The 18,958-nt window shown below is 37.5% G+C and overlaps 1 protein-coding gene across 7 annotated transcripts in view; it reads right to left on the reverse strand.

Moving 5' to 3' along the window:
* LOC101743647 (kinesin-like protein KIF13B) overlaps positions 1-18,958 on the reverse strand; it is a 144,974-nt gene that overhangs the window by 45,705 nt on the left and 80,311 nt on the right. For all 7 annotated transcript variants that reach the window (XM_038011164.2, XM_062668768.1, XM_062668767.1 and 4 more), the window contains exons 4-5: positions 7,498-7,625; positions 6,788-6,937 (exon numbers count right to left, since the gene is read on the reverse strand). In XM_038011164.2, the coding sequence (XP_037867092.1) occupies positions 6,788-6,937; positions 7,498-7,625 (278 nt within the window). The remainder of the gene's footprint in view (positions 1-6,787; positions 6,938-7,497; positions 7,626-18,958) is intronic.

An 18,958-nucleotide genomic window follows, 5' to 3' on the forward strand; every position in this document is an offset into this window, starting at 1 on the left:
AATCAATAATAAAAAAATACAATGCAAACGAAACTGCCAAATATTTCCATAAACGAATTCAAACAGAGCATTCATATTTTCATATATCAATATTGAATCTAAGAGAGTACCCATTTCGGTACGTATGAAAAGGTGCTCAAAAGGCAAAAGGTACATTGTACTCTGAATACTGAATTTTATTCAAATTCTATTAAGGTGGAGTAAAGCGCTTATGATACAATTCAGAATTGAAGAATATAATGAAAGAAACAAATATTCCCCGTTTTGAGTAAATCGAAGTCGAAAGCACAAAGAAAAATGGTTTTTTAATTGTAAAGAAATATTTTCTAATATCATTCAATGATTAAAACTACTATTACGGTCTAAGCTCGCGTTTTAATTGTTACTAGAGGTCCCGCAGTAGTCGAAATTCGACTATAATTAATTGGAATTGTAAGTTTGTACACTATAATGATTGTATTTTATACTTCTATAATCACAAATTTCGCCAAGACTACACTATAAAAAATATTAACAAAGACAAACAATATTTATCTATTCTCAATTTGACAACAGACGTCAAGAACAAAAGTTTGACAATAAATAGTATGCATGCGTGTGTGCGTCAAATACATGGTATGTAGTGTGTGTAATGTTTTCTTTATTGATTTAATGTATCTTTTATGCATTATTTTAAAAAAATATTAGCATTTTGCACTTCTTCTCTATATTCTCTATAAGTGTGGAAAATTTCATACTCCTCCGTCCGTGCAATTTTCTTAAAAAGGGATACAAAATTTTTTCTTCACGTATTAATATATAGATTATATTATTTCCGAAGTTTCCAATACTTTAGTTTTCGTGGTCAAAAATGACTAAGAGTTAGTTCTCATTTGCATGTAGCAGAAAAGCAATACTTTGTTATACGTCACCATGTTTTTCCTTTGTTGGATTTTTTATGATCAGTTGTTGACAAAAGACTGTTTATAATAAGGCAACTCACTCACTGTAGTAAATAGTACCTATGTATGTAATATTATTCGGTATTATTATGTACCTAATATACGTAAATGTTTATGTAGCCATCAGAACGCAAAAAAAACGACAGAACTTTATCGCTTTCCTTGACGGAAATGAAACTATTTGGTTAGTGACAAATAGAAACGATAGGCAGTTTAAGTCATATGCTATAAGACAAAGATATGGATACAAGCGGTACAAATCGATATTCATCGTAAATCGCGGCCATAAACTTTGAACCATATGGCCGAAATCACAATTGTATTGCATTACGACTGGTTCAACCTATCAACCTACGACTACTTAGCTGTAGCACTATCCAGAATAGTGGTACCTACCAGTTCTGCATCATAGTACATCCTACCATCAACAAATACGCTCAAAGTTTACCAGAAGAAAGTATTTAAATTAAAACAAATTAAATAAGAAGATGAAATGAAAAGGCTATACCTAGTCAGGTCATAAATTCTGTCACATGTTTAATGTAAAATAATTGAAACAAGTTTATTCATTATGTAACCATTCATATACCAAAACGAACTTAACAAAACATAGATTCTTATGACACTAAAGTTTATTCAAAATGACCTCCGTGATTTGGAATACAGGCCTTCAATCTGCGCGGCCAGTCGTCTATCGCAGCACGAACGAGGTCCATGTCAATATCAGCGGCTGCCTTAATCAAGGATATCTTGAGTGACTCCAAATTGGAATGAGGCTTTGAACACGCCTTTTCCTCCAAGTGTTGCCATATCTTGTAATCTAACGGATTCAAATCTGGACTGGAGGAGGGCCAGTCTTCGTGCCGGATGAAGTCGATTTCACGCGCCGCCAGCCAGTCTTGTGTGCTCTTCGCTCTATGAGCTGGCGCCGAATCTTATTGGAATACCCAGTGCCTGTTATTGAACATGGTATGAGAAACAGGTTCCACAAGGTTCGTCAGGACTGTAATTTGATACACAACTGCATTCGTTTTTACACCTTTCTCACAAAAATGTACCTCTGTTAAGCCCCAATAAGAAACTCCCAACCATACCATGAGCGAGGATGGAAAATGACCTCGTTGGACACGCGGAATACGGTTGCTCGCTTCTTCACTACTGTGTGCGTACACCTTATCATTTTGTTTGTTGTAGCTCTCTTCTACGGTAAAAATTTTTTCAACCGAAAAAAGAATTTCCCGATATATTTTTCCCGCGTACTGCTTCAACAAAGCGCGGCATCTCTTCAGTCTCAGGTCCATTAGACGAGCATTCAAACGATGTCCTGTTTTTCTTCGATATGCCCGAAGCCCTAAGTCTTCATTTAATACCCTTTTCACCGTGGTTCTGCTTAACCCCATCTGAAGGGCCAACAGTTTCTGCTTACGTTTGGGATTTCTTTGAATTCGCGCCTTCACAGCTTTTATCACTGCTGGAGTCCTAACAGACCGAGGGCAACCACTTCTTGACCGGTCATCTACACTAGAGTCTTCATTGTATCGTTTGATGGTACGATAAACGAATCTTTTGGTTATATTTAAAATTTTCAGTATGTTACAAATTTGAATTGGCGCGTAACCGCAACGATGCAACGCAATAACTGCAACACGGTCTTCTTTAAGCGTCCACTCCATATTTAAAAATGAGTAAAATTCTAAAAGTATACATTTTTATTTTCATGAACAATTCGAAATTCAAATTCAATAAACTTTTTTGTGGCCAGCATTCTAAAAGAAAAGTTTTTACTGTGTGACAATACTTATGACCTGACTAGTTATATTAATATCAATTTAAGACGCTCATTGTCGCTTTTATTCAAAAATGAAAAACAAACGTTACGCACAAATCAGATCACAATGGTATCGAATTAAATAATCCATTGTATTTGTATTATTGTTTTTCAAACGAAGTAGCTTCGGATATCGAAGGGCCGTCAGGAAAATTGAATTTATCTGAACAAAGACAAAATCCAATTGAATATCAGTTTTCAATTATTTTAAGAAATCAATATAAATAATGATAGCTAATCCGATACTTCTGGATATTTCACACTGACCTTCACCGCAATATATATATTTATTGGTTAGATAGGTTGATCGTGAATCTCATTTTTATATCAATATTTAGAATGCAATTCTTCTGTTTGTCACTGAATTCCTAAACGACTCGAGCGATATTCTTTGTTTGACGCGCTGATAAGTTCCTAAATATATAATACAATAAAACTAAAGTCTCTCAGGATAATTGTCCATTATTTTTACTAGTGCTCTATGTATATGGTATAATCAGCATGATGACCGCTGTTCGCCAAATCAGAACATAGGACTGTTTTGAGATGATGACCGCGGTTCGGCAAATCAGAACATAGGACTGTTTTGAGTTGTAGATAGGCATAACGGTGGTACATTTTATTGGTGTGATATTTTTATTAAACCATATTATTCTTTACTATGGTAGTTATATGTGAACATACAGGCATCTACTCTTTGCCATAAAAACTAATCTTTTTTGAAGCAATCAAAACACACGAAAACAGTAAAAAAGTGTTTAATTAGTGTTCAATAAATAACCAATAAATTTACTCAGAAAATATTGTGATATATCAATAATGAATATCACAGTACATTGGACTTCGACAAATGTAGTTAGTTTATTGAGCGGAATGATTGATTGGTTGCCTCCCTTGACTTCAGAAAGCTTCAACAGCCGAAAACTAGGGAAATAACGTTAATGACATACGACGAAAATGTACCAGTTCACTCAAAAATATGCTTGATATTGTTTTTTTTTCTGTTAAACACTTCGAACTTAAAACACTTCGGTTCCCTCTGTATTTTGTACCGCATGTTCCATGGGGAGTGCTCTGAGGAATTGTTCGAGATGATACCAACGTCTCGTTTTTACCATCGCGCCGCCCGCCACCGGAGTAGAGTTCATCCATACTACCTGGAGCCACTGCGGTCATCCACAGTGCGTTTCCAGAGATCTTTTTTGCCACTTACCATCCGGCTATGGTACGTGGCAAAAACTCTCCACGGTGTTTCCCGAGCGCTATGACATGTCCTTCTTCAAACGAGGCTTGTGGAGAGTATTAAGCGGTAGGCAGCGGCTTGGCTCTGCCCTTGGCATTGCTGAAGTCCATGGGCGACGGTAACCACTCACCATCAGGTGGGCCGTATGCTCGTCTGCCTAGAAAGGCAATAAAAAAAAAAAACTTACAAACACACAAGATAAGGTATATCCTTAAATACGTAAATAACCTGCGCAAAAAAAACAAAGTTCCTTTCATACATTCTAATTACAAACTTTTTTCAAAATAACTCTATTATGAATTTTAAAAAAAGCACATTTTTACTGTAAATATTACGTAATGCAAATTGTCGAACTGAACGAGCACACGGAGCGAATATCGACAAAAGTAACGACCGATCGTTAAGCTCCGAAAGCGCTCCTAAGTCGCTAATGAAGCTGTTGAAACAAAACAACCCACTCCAAGTCTGTGATTATGTTTCTAAACTTCTAAACATTTACAATGCTATTTTTATAAACGTGTTCCAAAAACTTAAGAGAACTTAAGACTCTTAACGTGAACTTCGTGAAATTCGAAACACGAAACGAAGCACCCAATGATAAAACAATGCATGAACTAAGGATGTAGTAATAATGATTTTAATTAAATTTTGAATCAACTATTTAATAATTGTAACATTTTTTATGTCAAGGAAAACTCCAATTACAATGCATGATATCTTGTAATAATAAATATGGCTCGTATTTGATTTTTTTCGTTGGTGACAAATAACAGAAGCAGGTAGTGGGGCGTCTTGTGAGCCCACACGGGTAAGTACGACAACTCTGCGTTTCGATCTGAGGGGCGGGGCAGCCGCTCTACACTGCGACTTAGATCCATTTCAAAGTGGGTAGGTGGACTTCAGTGACCATTTCACACGAGGTGGGTCGTGAGCTTGGCCACCCATAAAAATAATTTTAAAAAACCAGCTATTTCTCATAAGAACAGAACCTTCCGAGACTAGAGACCAAATTTCACCAAACCAAAAGACCAAACAAAAAAAAATCAAGTCATTAGTGACAGATTATAATTAAGGCAAATAAAATCCGACCCTCGACTATTTCATTCATGAAATCTAGAAAAAAAGAATTGAAACTCACAAATAGGACAAGGAACAGAATTGTACGAGAACTAAATAGCGACCTTCAAGAAATCGGAAAGTTTATTATTTAGTAATTAGCCATGAATATTCTTTAGTTGGTTAGTTGACTAATATTGTGTTTATTAAAATTAAAAGATTTAATGAAGATAATTTACTTAAAATAAGTGTCAATAAAATTATGACGCATGTGTACCAGTCCAGGTACCTGTATGTCAATATTCAACAGCATGGGCACAATGCCTAGCATAAAATTAAAAAGTTTATAATTTCCCTAATTCTTTCTTAATTTTGTTTCGGTTGATAGCTTTTACGTATTTATCATTAGATTTTTACGCCCTGTTAGCATGGTCTGGGAGACGGTTCAAAAATCATACCGAAAATATTCATTTAGAATATTATTAGAGTATTAATTATTCCTTAGTTCATAAGAGTATTCACCTAGAAGTTTAAATAATTTCTCCACTAATTTTTAATTCCAATGGTCGGCGAGCTGTTATTCAAAAAGATAAACAAAAATGTTATATCATATGTATTCGATCATCAAGCAAACTCTACTACTTTGATAAAGATGCAAGTTCTGAATATTCAACGGGCACACATAAAAGGTTCCTTTATGAAACACTGCTAGACTTCTCATATGCTATTACTGAAGACTTAAGGCAGGTAAGCCCGCGAACGACCCATCTTGTACACTTCAAAGTGAAAAGTAGTGTCGTAACATTATATCGCAATGGGACACTTTATAGCAAAATGAGGTTTAAGTTCCTACCTTTTACGTCTACTTCAGATTGAGTAGATTTAGCACACTATTACTTTAGTCAAGATAATAACCTCGTCAATGACCTTAGTATTAACTTAACGTGATAGTTATAATTGTTGTGTGTTTTTTCCCGTTTGTTTCAAACTATCGCATATCATTTTAATTCATTCCTCTTGATGTCAATATTTTAAATTTCTTGTATACTTTTTAAAATTGTAGAAACGATAAGTAATAGTAAAAAATATGGATACACTTAGTATTACAATGCTCCTGTAACAATAACAATGACGTATTTATTTTGAAATGATTGTCAAATTATTTTTACTAGTGGTCCCGCAGTAGTCGAAATTCGATTATAATTAATTGAATTTATAAGTTTCAACATTACTATGGTCCTATTGTTACAGATTTCGCCAAGACGTCTTAGACAAATGCTCGTAATATTAAAGATAAACAATATTAACATATTCTCAATTTGACTACACACTTTAAGCAATAACAAAATTTTGACAATTAACAAAGAGTATAAATGTGTGTGTGTCAAATAGATGGCAGTGTGTGTAATGTTTTCTTTATTGATTTAATGTATCTTTTATGCATTATTTAAAAAAAATATTAGCATTGTGCACTTCTTCTCTATATTCTGTATAAGTGTGGAAAATTTCATACTCTTTTTTTTTAATGCCCTTGTAGGCAGACGAGCATACGGCCCACCTGATGGTGAGTGGTTACCGTCGCCCATGGACTTCAGCAATGCCAGAGGCAGAGACAAGCCGCTGCCTACCTCCTCCGTCCGCGCAATTTTCGTAAAAAGGGATACAAAGTTTTTGCTTCACGTATTAATATATATAGATTGATGTTATTAAACCGCATACCTTAAACGAGGAAACGGCCAACAACGAGAGCCCGTCAACGTATGGACCGAGGACAGCATGCTCTCGTACTCGTAGCGACCTCCGCGTGGTCTCCGGATCTAGGAGATCATGCACCCGCTCGTTATATATCTCCATGTATGATACTTCCACCTGTTAAGGGAAAAGTAACTTTATTGCAAAAAGCAAATGATTGATTACTGCGTTAAATCACAATGTTTTACATCATTTCAGAAACTAACAAATATTCAAATTACTTAAAACATTATTTCTATATTATTTTTCTTACTAATAATCTCAACTAACAATAGAAAATATTGAAGACAAAACAAAGCTATTTTTGTTCTACTTAAACTACACGTGACCTAACTGCGAAAGGTCATTCCTCTATAATCATTTATAATTTAGTTTCTCGCCCACCAATGAGAAAGGATAAGCTCTTAAAAGCCTCAGGAGCCCGGGCTTTCTCCGCCCTCCTAACCTAATTGTTGGAAAAATTGTTCGTGATCTAGATTCCAAGATGCGGCAAATTACTACCAAAATATTGATGATGAAAAAGAAATAGTTTATCTTTTGTTTCCCTGCGTTTGAATAGATGTTTTCACACGACCAAATTAGGCGGAACACGGTTTTCCGCCTGTGTATAACGTATTGATTTTCTATAGGACTACCAGGGACTTTGTTTACATAAGTGTGAAACTTTTTGTTTTTACCTTGTACGTGAGAGTGGGCGGTGTCTGTTGTACAGCTATCCTCTCAAAGAGGGCGTCGCAAAGCCGAGGAATGATGCCGCCTTCGTCAGCCCCCGGGGAGCCCATCATAGTGTATGATTTTCCTGAACCTAAAACAAAAACGTTATTTGAATTTCTATAAAATTACATTCATAGCTTCATACCTACATTAAATAAAACGATTTAACAGAGCATTTAAAGCATCGACAATATCGAACATTCGTATAAACGAACTGTATAGAACAATAAATGGAATTTACTTATTTTTTCATCAATGTTAAAAATTCTGATTTGGATGTAGCGTTTGCGACTTTGCGTTATAAAGCAGCTTCTTATAATTAATAAGGCGAAACCACAAATTAACTATAAGAAACCAAAACTTTATAAAGCCTAAGACCAGCCCATATATATACATATATGAGTGGCTAATATCTTTTGATAACAAATAGCTGTAAACAATAGGACGGAGTACCGCGATAAAACGTTTCATTGTATTAAAAAGGTTTTTATAATAAAATTACTTAAGACAAATGTATTTTTTTTATTTTTCAATATTTAAATAACACTAATAATAATAACCGGCAGACTTCGTAGTGCCTCAATCGATAAATAAAAGACACATCAAGCGGACACATCAAAGGAAAAACAAAATTGTTTGTTTTTATATAATTCCGAGCTTTTTTATATTTTCTCACCTTTTAAACCTTCCCTGAACTTCCACGAATAATTCAAGACCAAAATTACCCAAATCGGTCCAGTCGTTCTCGAGTTTTAGCGAGACTAACGAACAGCAACTTATTTTTAGAAATATAGATAGATAGATAGATTACAGAAGAAAAACGATTTACGCTCATAATTTATGGCTTGTGTGCTTTTTGACAGTGTAGCTTTATACTGAAAGTCATCGTTTTTAGGTTAAACAAAGTTTCTTATAGCATATCGCAAACATTAAATTTCTAAAGAACCATATACTAGTCAAGGATAGCTAAGGATATCTTATTTGTTTTACATTTTTTTTTCTTCTGAAAACGAAACTAGTTTCCTAGAGAAAGGAAACAACATTAATTGTTATCATTATAAAACAAAATCAAACAACTGACACGCAAGACGAGTACAAGCACTGAAACGTGTAGAATTCTCGGGAAAAAAATATGACTACGAAATTATGATTGGAGCAAGGAAATACAATAGTAAGATCCCGCACAATTTTTCGCGTCGGTAAAGTGCCTTTTGTTCGTACGTTGTAACAAATCACCAAAGCGGGCGTACTTTCCGAATTGGAAAATTCAATATCCAATGTAGAAAAATATATTGAAGCAACACGAGTAGAAACAGAACAATTTATAGTCAAATAGACTGATGTCAAAACGAAACCACCAGACGCTGACTCGTATAGAATATGTTTAAAATAATCTATCTATCTTACGTATCTATTCTATTCTATTTTGTAGCCAGAAAAAAATATACCAATAATTTTCGTCGACACGACGCAAGAGTTACGAAGTTGCATTTAAATTTTGCAACATTAGAAGTTCTTCAAAACTATTTATTTGAAAACTGTTTTGCTGGATCTGGATCCATCAAGCTTAACATAGAAGATTCATGTACCACAGGCCTAAATACCCCAGAAGTCAGTTCCTGATAAATATCAGTGTTTTTGATATAATTTAATCTAGGTGTAATTTGTTCTGTAACTATTCCAAAACCCAGAAATTAGAAGAAAATCCTAATTCATCTTTGGGGCCTTGGAATGTGAAACATAGATGGGTTCGTGATATTCTTATAAATTTTGACAAGTATTACTACTTACTTTTTGTAGTTACATACAATGATAATTAGTCAACTGCGCTGTTGTTTTGAATTATTTTTTTTCATTTTTTATATTTTATAATACTGAAAACGTGACTATTGCGTTAATGAAAGATGATCTGGGGTTGTTGGCAGCTATCCAATTTCGCCCATGGCGCGTAGGCTTCATAGTCAAGACAGTCATCAGTTGGAGAGGCACTCTGCGAATTGGCAGAGGGAGAACGGTTTCTGATAAATGACAACGGCTACAAAATGTATCAAATGCAATTCAATCAATTTAACGTGGGCAATATTTGTGAATTATTTGTGTTTGTATACCATTATTCGTTTCGTTTCGTTTTCCATAAGTTATGCTTTATAAATTTTGCCGATTTCTTTTTAGACAACGTCGGAAAATTCCTTCATGGAAAAAAGACATTTGCCTCAGATTTTTAATCCCGAAATAATTTCACTCGAATAGATCCGGTCGGCTTTACGCATTAAGCAACGAACTGTACAATCTTAGCTAAACTTTATTCTAACTATTAATTAATGAACACGAAATTATGTGAAGCGAAATATCGCGAAACGTTAGAAACAAGCATCCTTCGAGTTGCTCAACTTCACAGGCACTTTCAGACTTCGACTAATTAATGGCACTCGAGTATTCAGAAAATTTCCAGGATACGTGGCGTTCGCAAGCTTCGATCAAATTAATTTAACGAGCGTCTTCAGCAATTAACGCAAACTACATAGTACCGAGCGAACATCACTTAACGACCTGAGTGCTCGTTTGTTATTATCTATACTTAATATATAAATCTACAGTGGTTTTTACGGATGTTCCGTTATAACTACTGAACCATGCTTCCGATTGACTTGAAATTTGGTATCCATGTAGGAAATACATGTACTTAATGGATAGGCTAATATTTATATGAGTGTTGGACTCCCTACACTAGTTGCGGGGTCGTTAATGATGAGAATCTTTGTGGGGGTGGGAAATAATAATGTTAATTTTAAATGCCCAGCGAAGCGGACGGGTACAGCTAGTCTATACTAATATTATAAAGAGGAAAGATTTGTTTGTTTGTTTGTTTGTTTCGAATAGGCTCCGAAACTAATGGACCGATTTGTAAAATTCTTTTTCCATTAGAAGCCGGCATTGTCCCTGATGAACATAGGCTACTTTTTTTTTCTTTTTTTTATTATATTTTTTTGGTTTCATGTGTGTTTTAATGTTTCCGAAGCGAAGCGAGGGCGGGTCGCTAGTGTTTCAATAAAACTAACGAAACTAAAATCAAACTTTAATAAAGACCGTGTTCTTCATTTTATCGATTTTTTTATCTTTTAAAAACTTAAAATCAAAATTACAAAAAGTAATTTGTTGACTTTTGCCTTCGGCTCGTTAATTAAAGGGTGTCTGGTTATAACGTGCCTTGTAAATTGACAGACAAAAGACAGGCAAAACCTTCACAGGCTTGGAGGTACAGTATTTGTAAATGTCAAAAATTCTCACTACGAACAAATATCTTTCAATTTATGCAAATATTACTTTATCTTTGGTCGACCGAAATCAAAGCTTTTTTTCATACATTCCAAGATACTTTTATCTCTTTGTATTGAATTTTCTTTGAGAAATTCAATGAAACAAAAGAATCACTATTTCAATTCAGTACTGTTTTTTTTTATATACCTACTACTCATGAGTTTAATAAGTGAGGAAAAGGGCGTTGGCAGTGGTTTTTTTTAATACATATATCGTTTCTTCACTTCAAACTATGTTACGTAAATTGTTTAAATCTCCCCAATTGTTGGCCAATACACAATCACGGTCACGTTTCTTAGTTCCTTAGATACTATTGAGGAATTTGAAGCCTAGTTTGTAGCTGGTTCTTGACTTTTACAAAATCGGTGTAAAATAACAGATTTACGTAATTCATTGCTACGGCTCTACGTAAGCTTTGCGTTCCAGTAACTGGCACAAAGCTGGCACCTGCAGTTTTAGGTCACCCGGACGCGGTGTGCTCTAGGTTTCTTTGTTCCAGGCCGCACTACGTACTTTGTTAGCTTTGCTGCTACGTAGGCTCTCATTAGGAGAAATTGCTTCCTCGAATTTTTTCGCGCACGGCCAAAGCCAGCAATATTTATTAGAAGAAGAAAATTTACAAGCAGATTGTTTCAAGAATGAAAAATGTAAAAATATTTCTTTAAGAAACAGTAAAATTCAAGGGTAACTACTATGTACACAACTGCATAAGAATATTTCTGGCTTTTTGAACCATGTAATGCTCGAGGCATTGCTACGCCGTAGATTTCAACTAAAAATTTAATCTATTCTATACAGCACTCAAAGTCAAAGACAATTTAAAAAAGAACATATCTAATGAAACTGTGTTTGAAAAGTTACGTAAAAAACATATTTTTGGAAGAATTTTGAAATAATTTAAATTTGAAATTTTACTTGCCTTCATTAGACTTTGAACAATCAATGAACTGGACTACTGAGTTTATAGTAACAAATGAGAATAGCATTTTAACTGTAAAACCATTGCTCATAAATATCGGAGTTATCATAAAGCAGTGTTTATTATCTACAAAGCAACTCTGCATCCAAATGTCAACAGGAAAAACATTTGCATAATGGCTCCATAAAAGTTATGCGAACTCGTGAATCTATATCTCGATAGTGGGCAATCAGAGAATCCTTTTACCATTAGAAAGTCAACACGCGACAATTTGAGTAATAAGTAAACTCCCAATAAGTAATGGTCTGATTTCTGCAAAGTAGTCTAGCTTTGGTATGATCTTACGGAATCGGATCTTTAGTTTTTGTGAGAACCGAGACTGATATTTCACGAAACCTTTAAAAATAGTTGTAGCATATATCCAAGAAAAACATATTTTTTGATAAAACAATTTAATTACAACCACGTTTGTTAATTGTTAATTCTACCTTATTCCATATCACACATGGCACGAATCCAAGTAGTACATATCAGCAGTTGCTTAAAACTACTCAACCATATCAATAATCTATAAGAAAAGAAATTATTTTTATTTCCTAGTTCGGCGACTATACATTACTTTTTGTATCCCACAATCGCATTTCACTAGTCGGCAACTCCTCAATTCGATTCAAGTCGATACTTATGTGAATCACCCAATAACGGGAAAATTTAGCCCGAAGATACACGAACATTTTATATCAAACTTTTATAACAGCATTTTATGAAAGAAATACTCCCAATAATGAGGTTATAAAATAAAATGACGGCTATTCCAGAAAAATTCAGCAAGTAGAGTTTTCCACAATATGTTTCCAGTTAAAGTTCCAGTAACAATAAAAGTTTCTTTTGTGTATAAATTCACACACATCCAAATTCTCCGCGTTGGACATGTGTTGAACTTAAAAAATATTATTTTACTGATTGTAGACCATATATGTTGTGAATCCACACCAAAACGCACGAACGCTTATTTCTGTCGGGAAACTAACGTTTGAAGGGCAGACAAGACGTCATACAATGCCATGGAGACTTTGAAATCGTATCTCAATAAATACAAATAGGTGGATGGCAGGCATGGGAGGCAGCATTCCGTAATAAATCATTCACTTCTGAGAGTAGGCAGGTAGTATCTTAGCGATAGAGAGCGGCTTGGAGGTGCTCCCAGCTTTTATAACGTTTATGAACGACGGTAATCATTCACCATCAGGTAGGGCGCATGCTCTGCTGCTGCATACAAGGGAACAAATGTATGGTTTTGGAACATCAATGGGACATAATATGATAAGCACTCGATTTCCCTCGGACTTCCGTCTAAGGCGAGCACTGCTTTGTCACTGTGCTTTGAGGAGTTAATAATGATAATTTCCGAAACACTAGATTGTGGTGACTGTAGCAGTTCTTCTTTGGTCCAACTTGCCCTACTGCTCTCTGCTCAGCTATAAACGAATGAAGTCGTCGTGGCCTAAAGGATAAGACGTGTTCGAATCTCGCTGGTGGGTAAAAATTTTTCTAAGAATACGTACTCAACAAATGTTCACGATTGACTTCCACGGTGAAGGAATAACATCGTGCAATAAAAATCAAACCCGCAAAATTATAATTTGCGTAATTACTGGTGGTAGGACCTCTTGTGAGTCCGCATGGGTAGGTACCACCGCCCCGCCTATTTCTGCCGTGAAGCAGTAATGCGTTTCGGTTTGAAGGGTGGGGCAGCCGTTGTGACTATACTGTGACCTTAGAACTACTATATCTCAAGGTGTGAGGCGCATTTACGTTGTAGATGTCTATGGGCTCCAGTAACCACTTAACACCAGGTGGGCTGTGAGCTCGTCCACACATCTAAGCAATAAAAAAAAAAAGAATGAAGTTCTCGGCTTTCCAAAAACAGTTTCTTTTATTGCATAGTAGACAAAAAAGATTCAGGTTTTGGTCTACTTTTTAAATATAATGGTTGAAGCAAAATATTATAATTTTCAAGAACCGACTCTGATACGAACGTTAATAACAATAAACCAAAAACCAAAGTCGAAATTAATAACAATGAACCACAAAGAACGTGAGGTCCAGTGAGCATTCAAAGGAAATCGCAACAAATGATCTACAGTGTCATGATATTGATTACAGCACAATGAAATATATGTATCTATACCTCTTTTTTATACACAGTGTGCTCGGAAAACAGATGGGGCCTTTCACAAAGAGCGAAGTGACGTTTCTGGGTTAGCGGCCTGCGGGCAGAGCGTAGTGCTTTGACATTGTAAATAAAACAAGGCACACAAGGTTCGAAAGCATCAGATTCTTAATTCCTTTCAATTATATTTCAAAAATTGTGTAGTCATTAATTGTACTAACACAACAACATTTTGCTTAAATAGATACTAGACGATGACCGAGCTTTGCTCGTTTTTTTTTTTGATAACGCCTTCTTGGTTAGTTGCCCTCAATTAAAAAAAATAGTATTATTATTCGCCAATAGATGTCGGGAAGAGTTGATTATTGAAAACACGAATAAAACATTTTCTGAAAATAAATCGCAGCTAGATCGATTTATCGCCCCCGAAATCCCCTGTATACCTACTAAATTTTATGAAAATCTTTGGAGCCGTTTCCGAGATTCAGCTTATGTACATATCTATATATATATGTCGTGGATAACGACTTTAGTTGTCGTGGATAACGATTTTTAGTAATATTAAGACGGTGGTTTTGATTATTATTTTAAATGATGAAATGTTGTTTTGATAAATATCACAAAATGAAGGGTAGACTACGTAACGCCACAGTATAAAATGGCGGTACGTGGACAGAGTCGTGGCATTCCGTGTCAGACAGTAATTCCGTCCGTCTTAGTCAGTGAGTCTCTGTCAGTCAGTCAGTCGGTCAGTCGGTCTGTCGGTATGTGCAACGAAACTGTCGGTTTACCCTGTCATTGTGAAAGTTGTGTGTGTTGAGTTTCGATAATTATTATTCAAAAGGTTTTATTGACTTTTTATAAACTGTGTTCAATCAAATACGAGTGATGACGGAACCTACCGCTCAGCCATCCCTGACGTGCGCCGACATCAGAAGTGAGATCAGGACTCTACTCTCACTGGCGTGACGTGTTTGAACATGTTCGAAGTACAGCAAAAAAAACATGATGCAGATCAGAATACTAGTAGTGGTACGCCACAAGAGCGTGAATGCAGCGTGACCAGCACGTAAGTCGTGTAATAACGTCTCTGTTACCTCGATGGAAGATCTGAGCCACGAAGAAATCGTCACATTCTGGCTCATGTTGCCCAGTTTGACTGTCGACTTCATCACATGGCATTTACTAGCGGAAATACAACACGTAACAAGCTATTGCAAGAAATTAAGGCAAGTGCAAATCTGAAGTGAAACTTCGATCGCAATAATGGATCTGTCATGACGAGTGGGTAGTTCCGACACGAATCGTTTTTAAGCCAATGGCTACTGCTAGAGTTACATGGCATTAGTGCAGTAAACCAGGACATGAGACTGTGAATTGTCGCTGAAATTTTAGAATCTACTAGATTCAATACCAATAACACTACACGTTCGATGACTTCGGGCTCCAGCAAGCAAGCAAACAAGAAAGCAAGCAAGTTTCCGTGGGGAAGAAAAATTGACACATCTGAAGTCGTCGTGACCTGTAAGATAAGACGTCCGGTGCGTTCGTGTCTGGCGATGCGGCGGTGTTCGGGTTCCGCTGGCGGATGCAGGTTTTTCCGGTGAAGTGCGTGCTTGACAAGTGTTCGCGGTTGGCTTCCTCAGTGGGGGAGTAAACATCGTGTAGGAGAGGTGGAACCCGTAAAATTGTAGTTTGCGTGGTGGCTGGTAAGATTTGTTGCGGTTAGAAGTTTGCATGGTGGTAAAATGTCTTGTGAGTCTGCACAGGTAGCCGGAGGTGAGACTTCCGCGGTCGCGGCCCACCCAGTCCGCGAGAACCGGGCAGATCGCCTCGACGGTACGGAGGCCGGCCGACGGGTCCGCCAAACGACGAGACCACGCCTCCAGCACGGACTGCCGAGATTGGAGCCCCCGCGCTCCGGCTGCACTTGCGCTAGGGCGCGCCGCCTCGTAGGAGACTGTGAGGTATCCTTGAATGACTCTGACTGCGATCGCGCGCTGCCGGCGTCGCAGCACGGCGTCGTTCTCGTGGGTAAGGACGTGGCACCAGACGGGTGCTCCGTATAGTGCCATCGACCGCACGGGTACCGTCACCCTGCCTATTTCTGCCGTGAAGCAGTGGTGTATTTCGGTTTGAAGGGTGGGGCAGCGATTGTAACTATACTGAGACCTTAGAACTTCTATCTCAAGGTGTGTGGTGCGTTTGCGCTGTGGATGTCTATGGGTTCCAGTAGCCACTTAACACAAGGTGGGCTGTGAGCTCGTCCACACATTAAATCGAAGAGCGTAATCAAACGAAATTAGATACGAAGTTTAAAGGGCCGTTTTAAGTAGTTGCAGTATTGGATGGTGACCGTTACACATTGAAAGCTTTAAATTCAAAACGTACTTTCAAATACCCACATGATAGGCTAAGAAACATGCCAGCATGACACATACCAGTCGAGGTTGATGTAAATGATGATGATGAAGAGCAAGCTTAAATTGTGGTGAAAACTCGAGTAAGGATAGTCTATCGGCCGTATTGTGTTCGACCGTACCAGTAGCTATTACGTAGTCGTAGCCCGGTAGAAATCGGTGTCTCTTGAGGCAACTCAAGTAGTCCGTGGGTGCGCGGTGCGCGTTTGGCTCTGGCGGAGGTCGGGGTCTGTAAAGACCATCGTGTGTAGTCAGCGGGTGATGCACACGGGCGATCCACGCTGTGGATGCGCATCATGAGGGCAATTGCGATTGTTGGTCGGCTGGAGAGCCGTGGCGTTAGATATTTTTACTCGGAAGTTTTCTTTGATCTGAGTTCCTGTAAGCTATGCCTGATTTGTACAGAGTAAATTTGAAGTTTGATGAACGACTGTGGTACGTGCTCTGGCTGCTGAATAGTGAACTTTGTATACCCTATTGTTTGATTTGGTTAAAATGGTATTAAAACAGTTTAAAGCTTTGATGAATTTAAAGTTTCCGATAAGTCGTAAAGTGTAGTCAGGAGTGATCGAGCGGAACAAGTGTTCTCGTGGATGTTTTTGATTGTAGGTTAACCATCACACGAGGACATGTACAATCAGGAAGACCATGTCGCAATCAACACGTGATTGCTGCAGCCAATACGAGATATGGGACGCAAGCACAGTCTGTCGGCACTCGATGGGTCAACTATTCACCGGCCGAGCGGAGCGACGTGCCGGTAGCTGCGTAACAGCCTGGCCACGGGACATTCGCCGATGCGAATATTCGCGCGGTGCGAACGGCGAAGCGTCTAGCGACTAAAACAAGCGCATAGAAATGTACCTAACAAGCCACGCGCACCGGCGACCGGCGAAGCGACCGGCGAAATGTACCGAGCGAATCGCGCGATGCGGCGGGCGAGCAAAACAAATGCATGAATACGGACGGCGCGAGCCACGGAGTCGAGCGGTAGTCGCGGCGAATAGTACAGTGATTAAATGAGTTTAGTTGTTTTCGCCGCGAAAAATTAACGCCGAAATTTTTATATTTTTTATTTATTTTTTATTTTATATTTTTAAAGTCGTCGTGGCCTAACGGACGTCCGGTGCAATCGTGTTGAGCGATGCACCGGTGTTCGAATATCAGGCGGGTACCAATTTTTGTAATGAAATACGTACTCAACAAATGTTCACGATTGATTTCCACGGTGAAGGAATAACATCGTGTGATAAAAATGAAATCTTCAAAATAATAAATTGCGTAATTACTGGTGGTAGGACCTCTTGTGAGTCTACACGGGTGGGTACTACCACCCTGCCTATTTCTGCCGTGAAGTAGTAATGCGTTTCGGTTTGAAGGGTGAGGCAGCCATTATAACTATACTTGAGACCTTAGAACTTATATCTCAAGGTGGGTGGCGCATTTACGTTGTGGATGTCTATGGGCTCCAGTAACCACTTAACACAAGGTGGGCTGTGAGCTCGTCCACCCATCTAAGCAATAAAAAAATAAAATAGCTGAAATACTAGCTAGACCAGCTATTTGGAAGTCTAGCCACCCAAAGTATTTCTCGTACTTCTTGTGGAATTCTCCATCTATAGGTATACTCCGATTCTTATTCAAATCATGTACTTCACAATCTTTTCCAAATACCTATTATTTGGAACCAAAAAACTATTAATTTGTAAGCAATATCGAGATAATTTCGATATAGACATTTCGCTGTCGGACTTCCTTACTAGTCGCGGCGGCGAACGTGAGTACCCGTGGCCTGCAAACGGTGCTGCGCGAATGGTCGCCTCGCCCACCGCTTCGCTGTTCGCACCGCCGATCCCCGTGGCCAGGCCGTAATATCGGTATTTTTGGTAAATAAGAACAATCTGGTGAGTCGTATTATTTGTATTTGGATTCTGGTGCCGAATGCTCTCTTGTCAAGAAATCTATTAGTAGTAGCTTCATAATTCAGCAAGTTTATACGATGGTTCTCATAAAAGGTTTCTGTTGTTTTGACTCAAAACTGTACGGAACAAATCCTATGCGATGGTTTATTGCTTACCTATTGTATGTCATGTACTACCTGATAGTTGTTTTAATCGGTTCAGTGAGATTGAGCATTCAGCGAAATAGAACTCTTAAATCTAGTGTCCTTATTCGAAGCCCAGACTTGCGTTATTGATGACCATGCTCGCGATGAGCTCATGGAATTGTTCTTGACAAGAAGTGCTAGAAGCCGTACATCTTTTGAAGTGAAAACTTCTTTAGAATCGTTGTGATTTCAAACCAGATGCAACGAAAAAAAAAAAAAAACGACAGGTAAGAGACACAAATACAAAAATTTGTAGGATGAAGCCAGCAAAGAATGAGACAGAAATATACAACATACTATTTAATACAGCGCCATCTGTGAGATTTTTAATACTAACGTGTGTATGAAAGCTCTTGTAGTGAATTTTAATTTAGGATTATACGTAAAATTAAAATATCAATTCACAGAGGGCGCTACCTTACAATTATTTACTAATGACAAAATTTTACATTTACTTAAGACGTTTAGGATAATTGTATTTTAATTT

The sequence above is a fragment of the Bombyx mori genome, chromosome 5 (assembly GCF_030269925.1).
Source record: "Bombyx mori chromosome 5, ASM3026992v2".
NCBI lineage: Eukaryota > Metazoa > Arthropoda > Insecta > Lepidoptera > Bombycidae > Bombyx > Bombyx mori.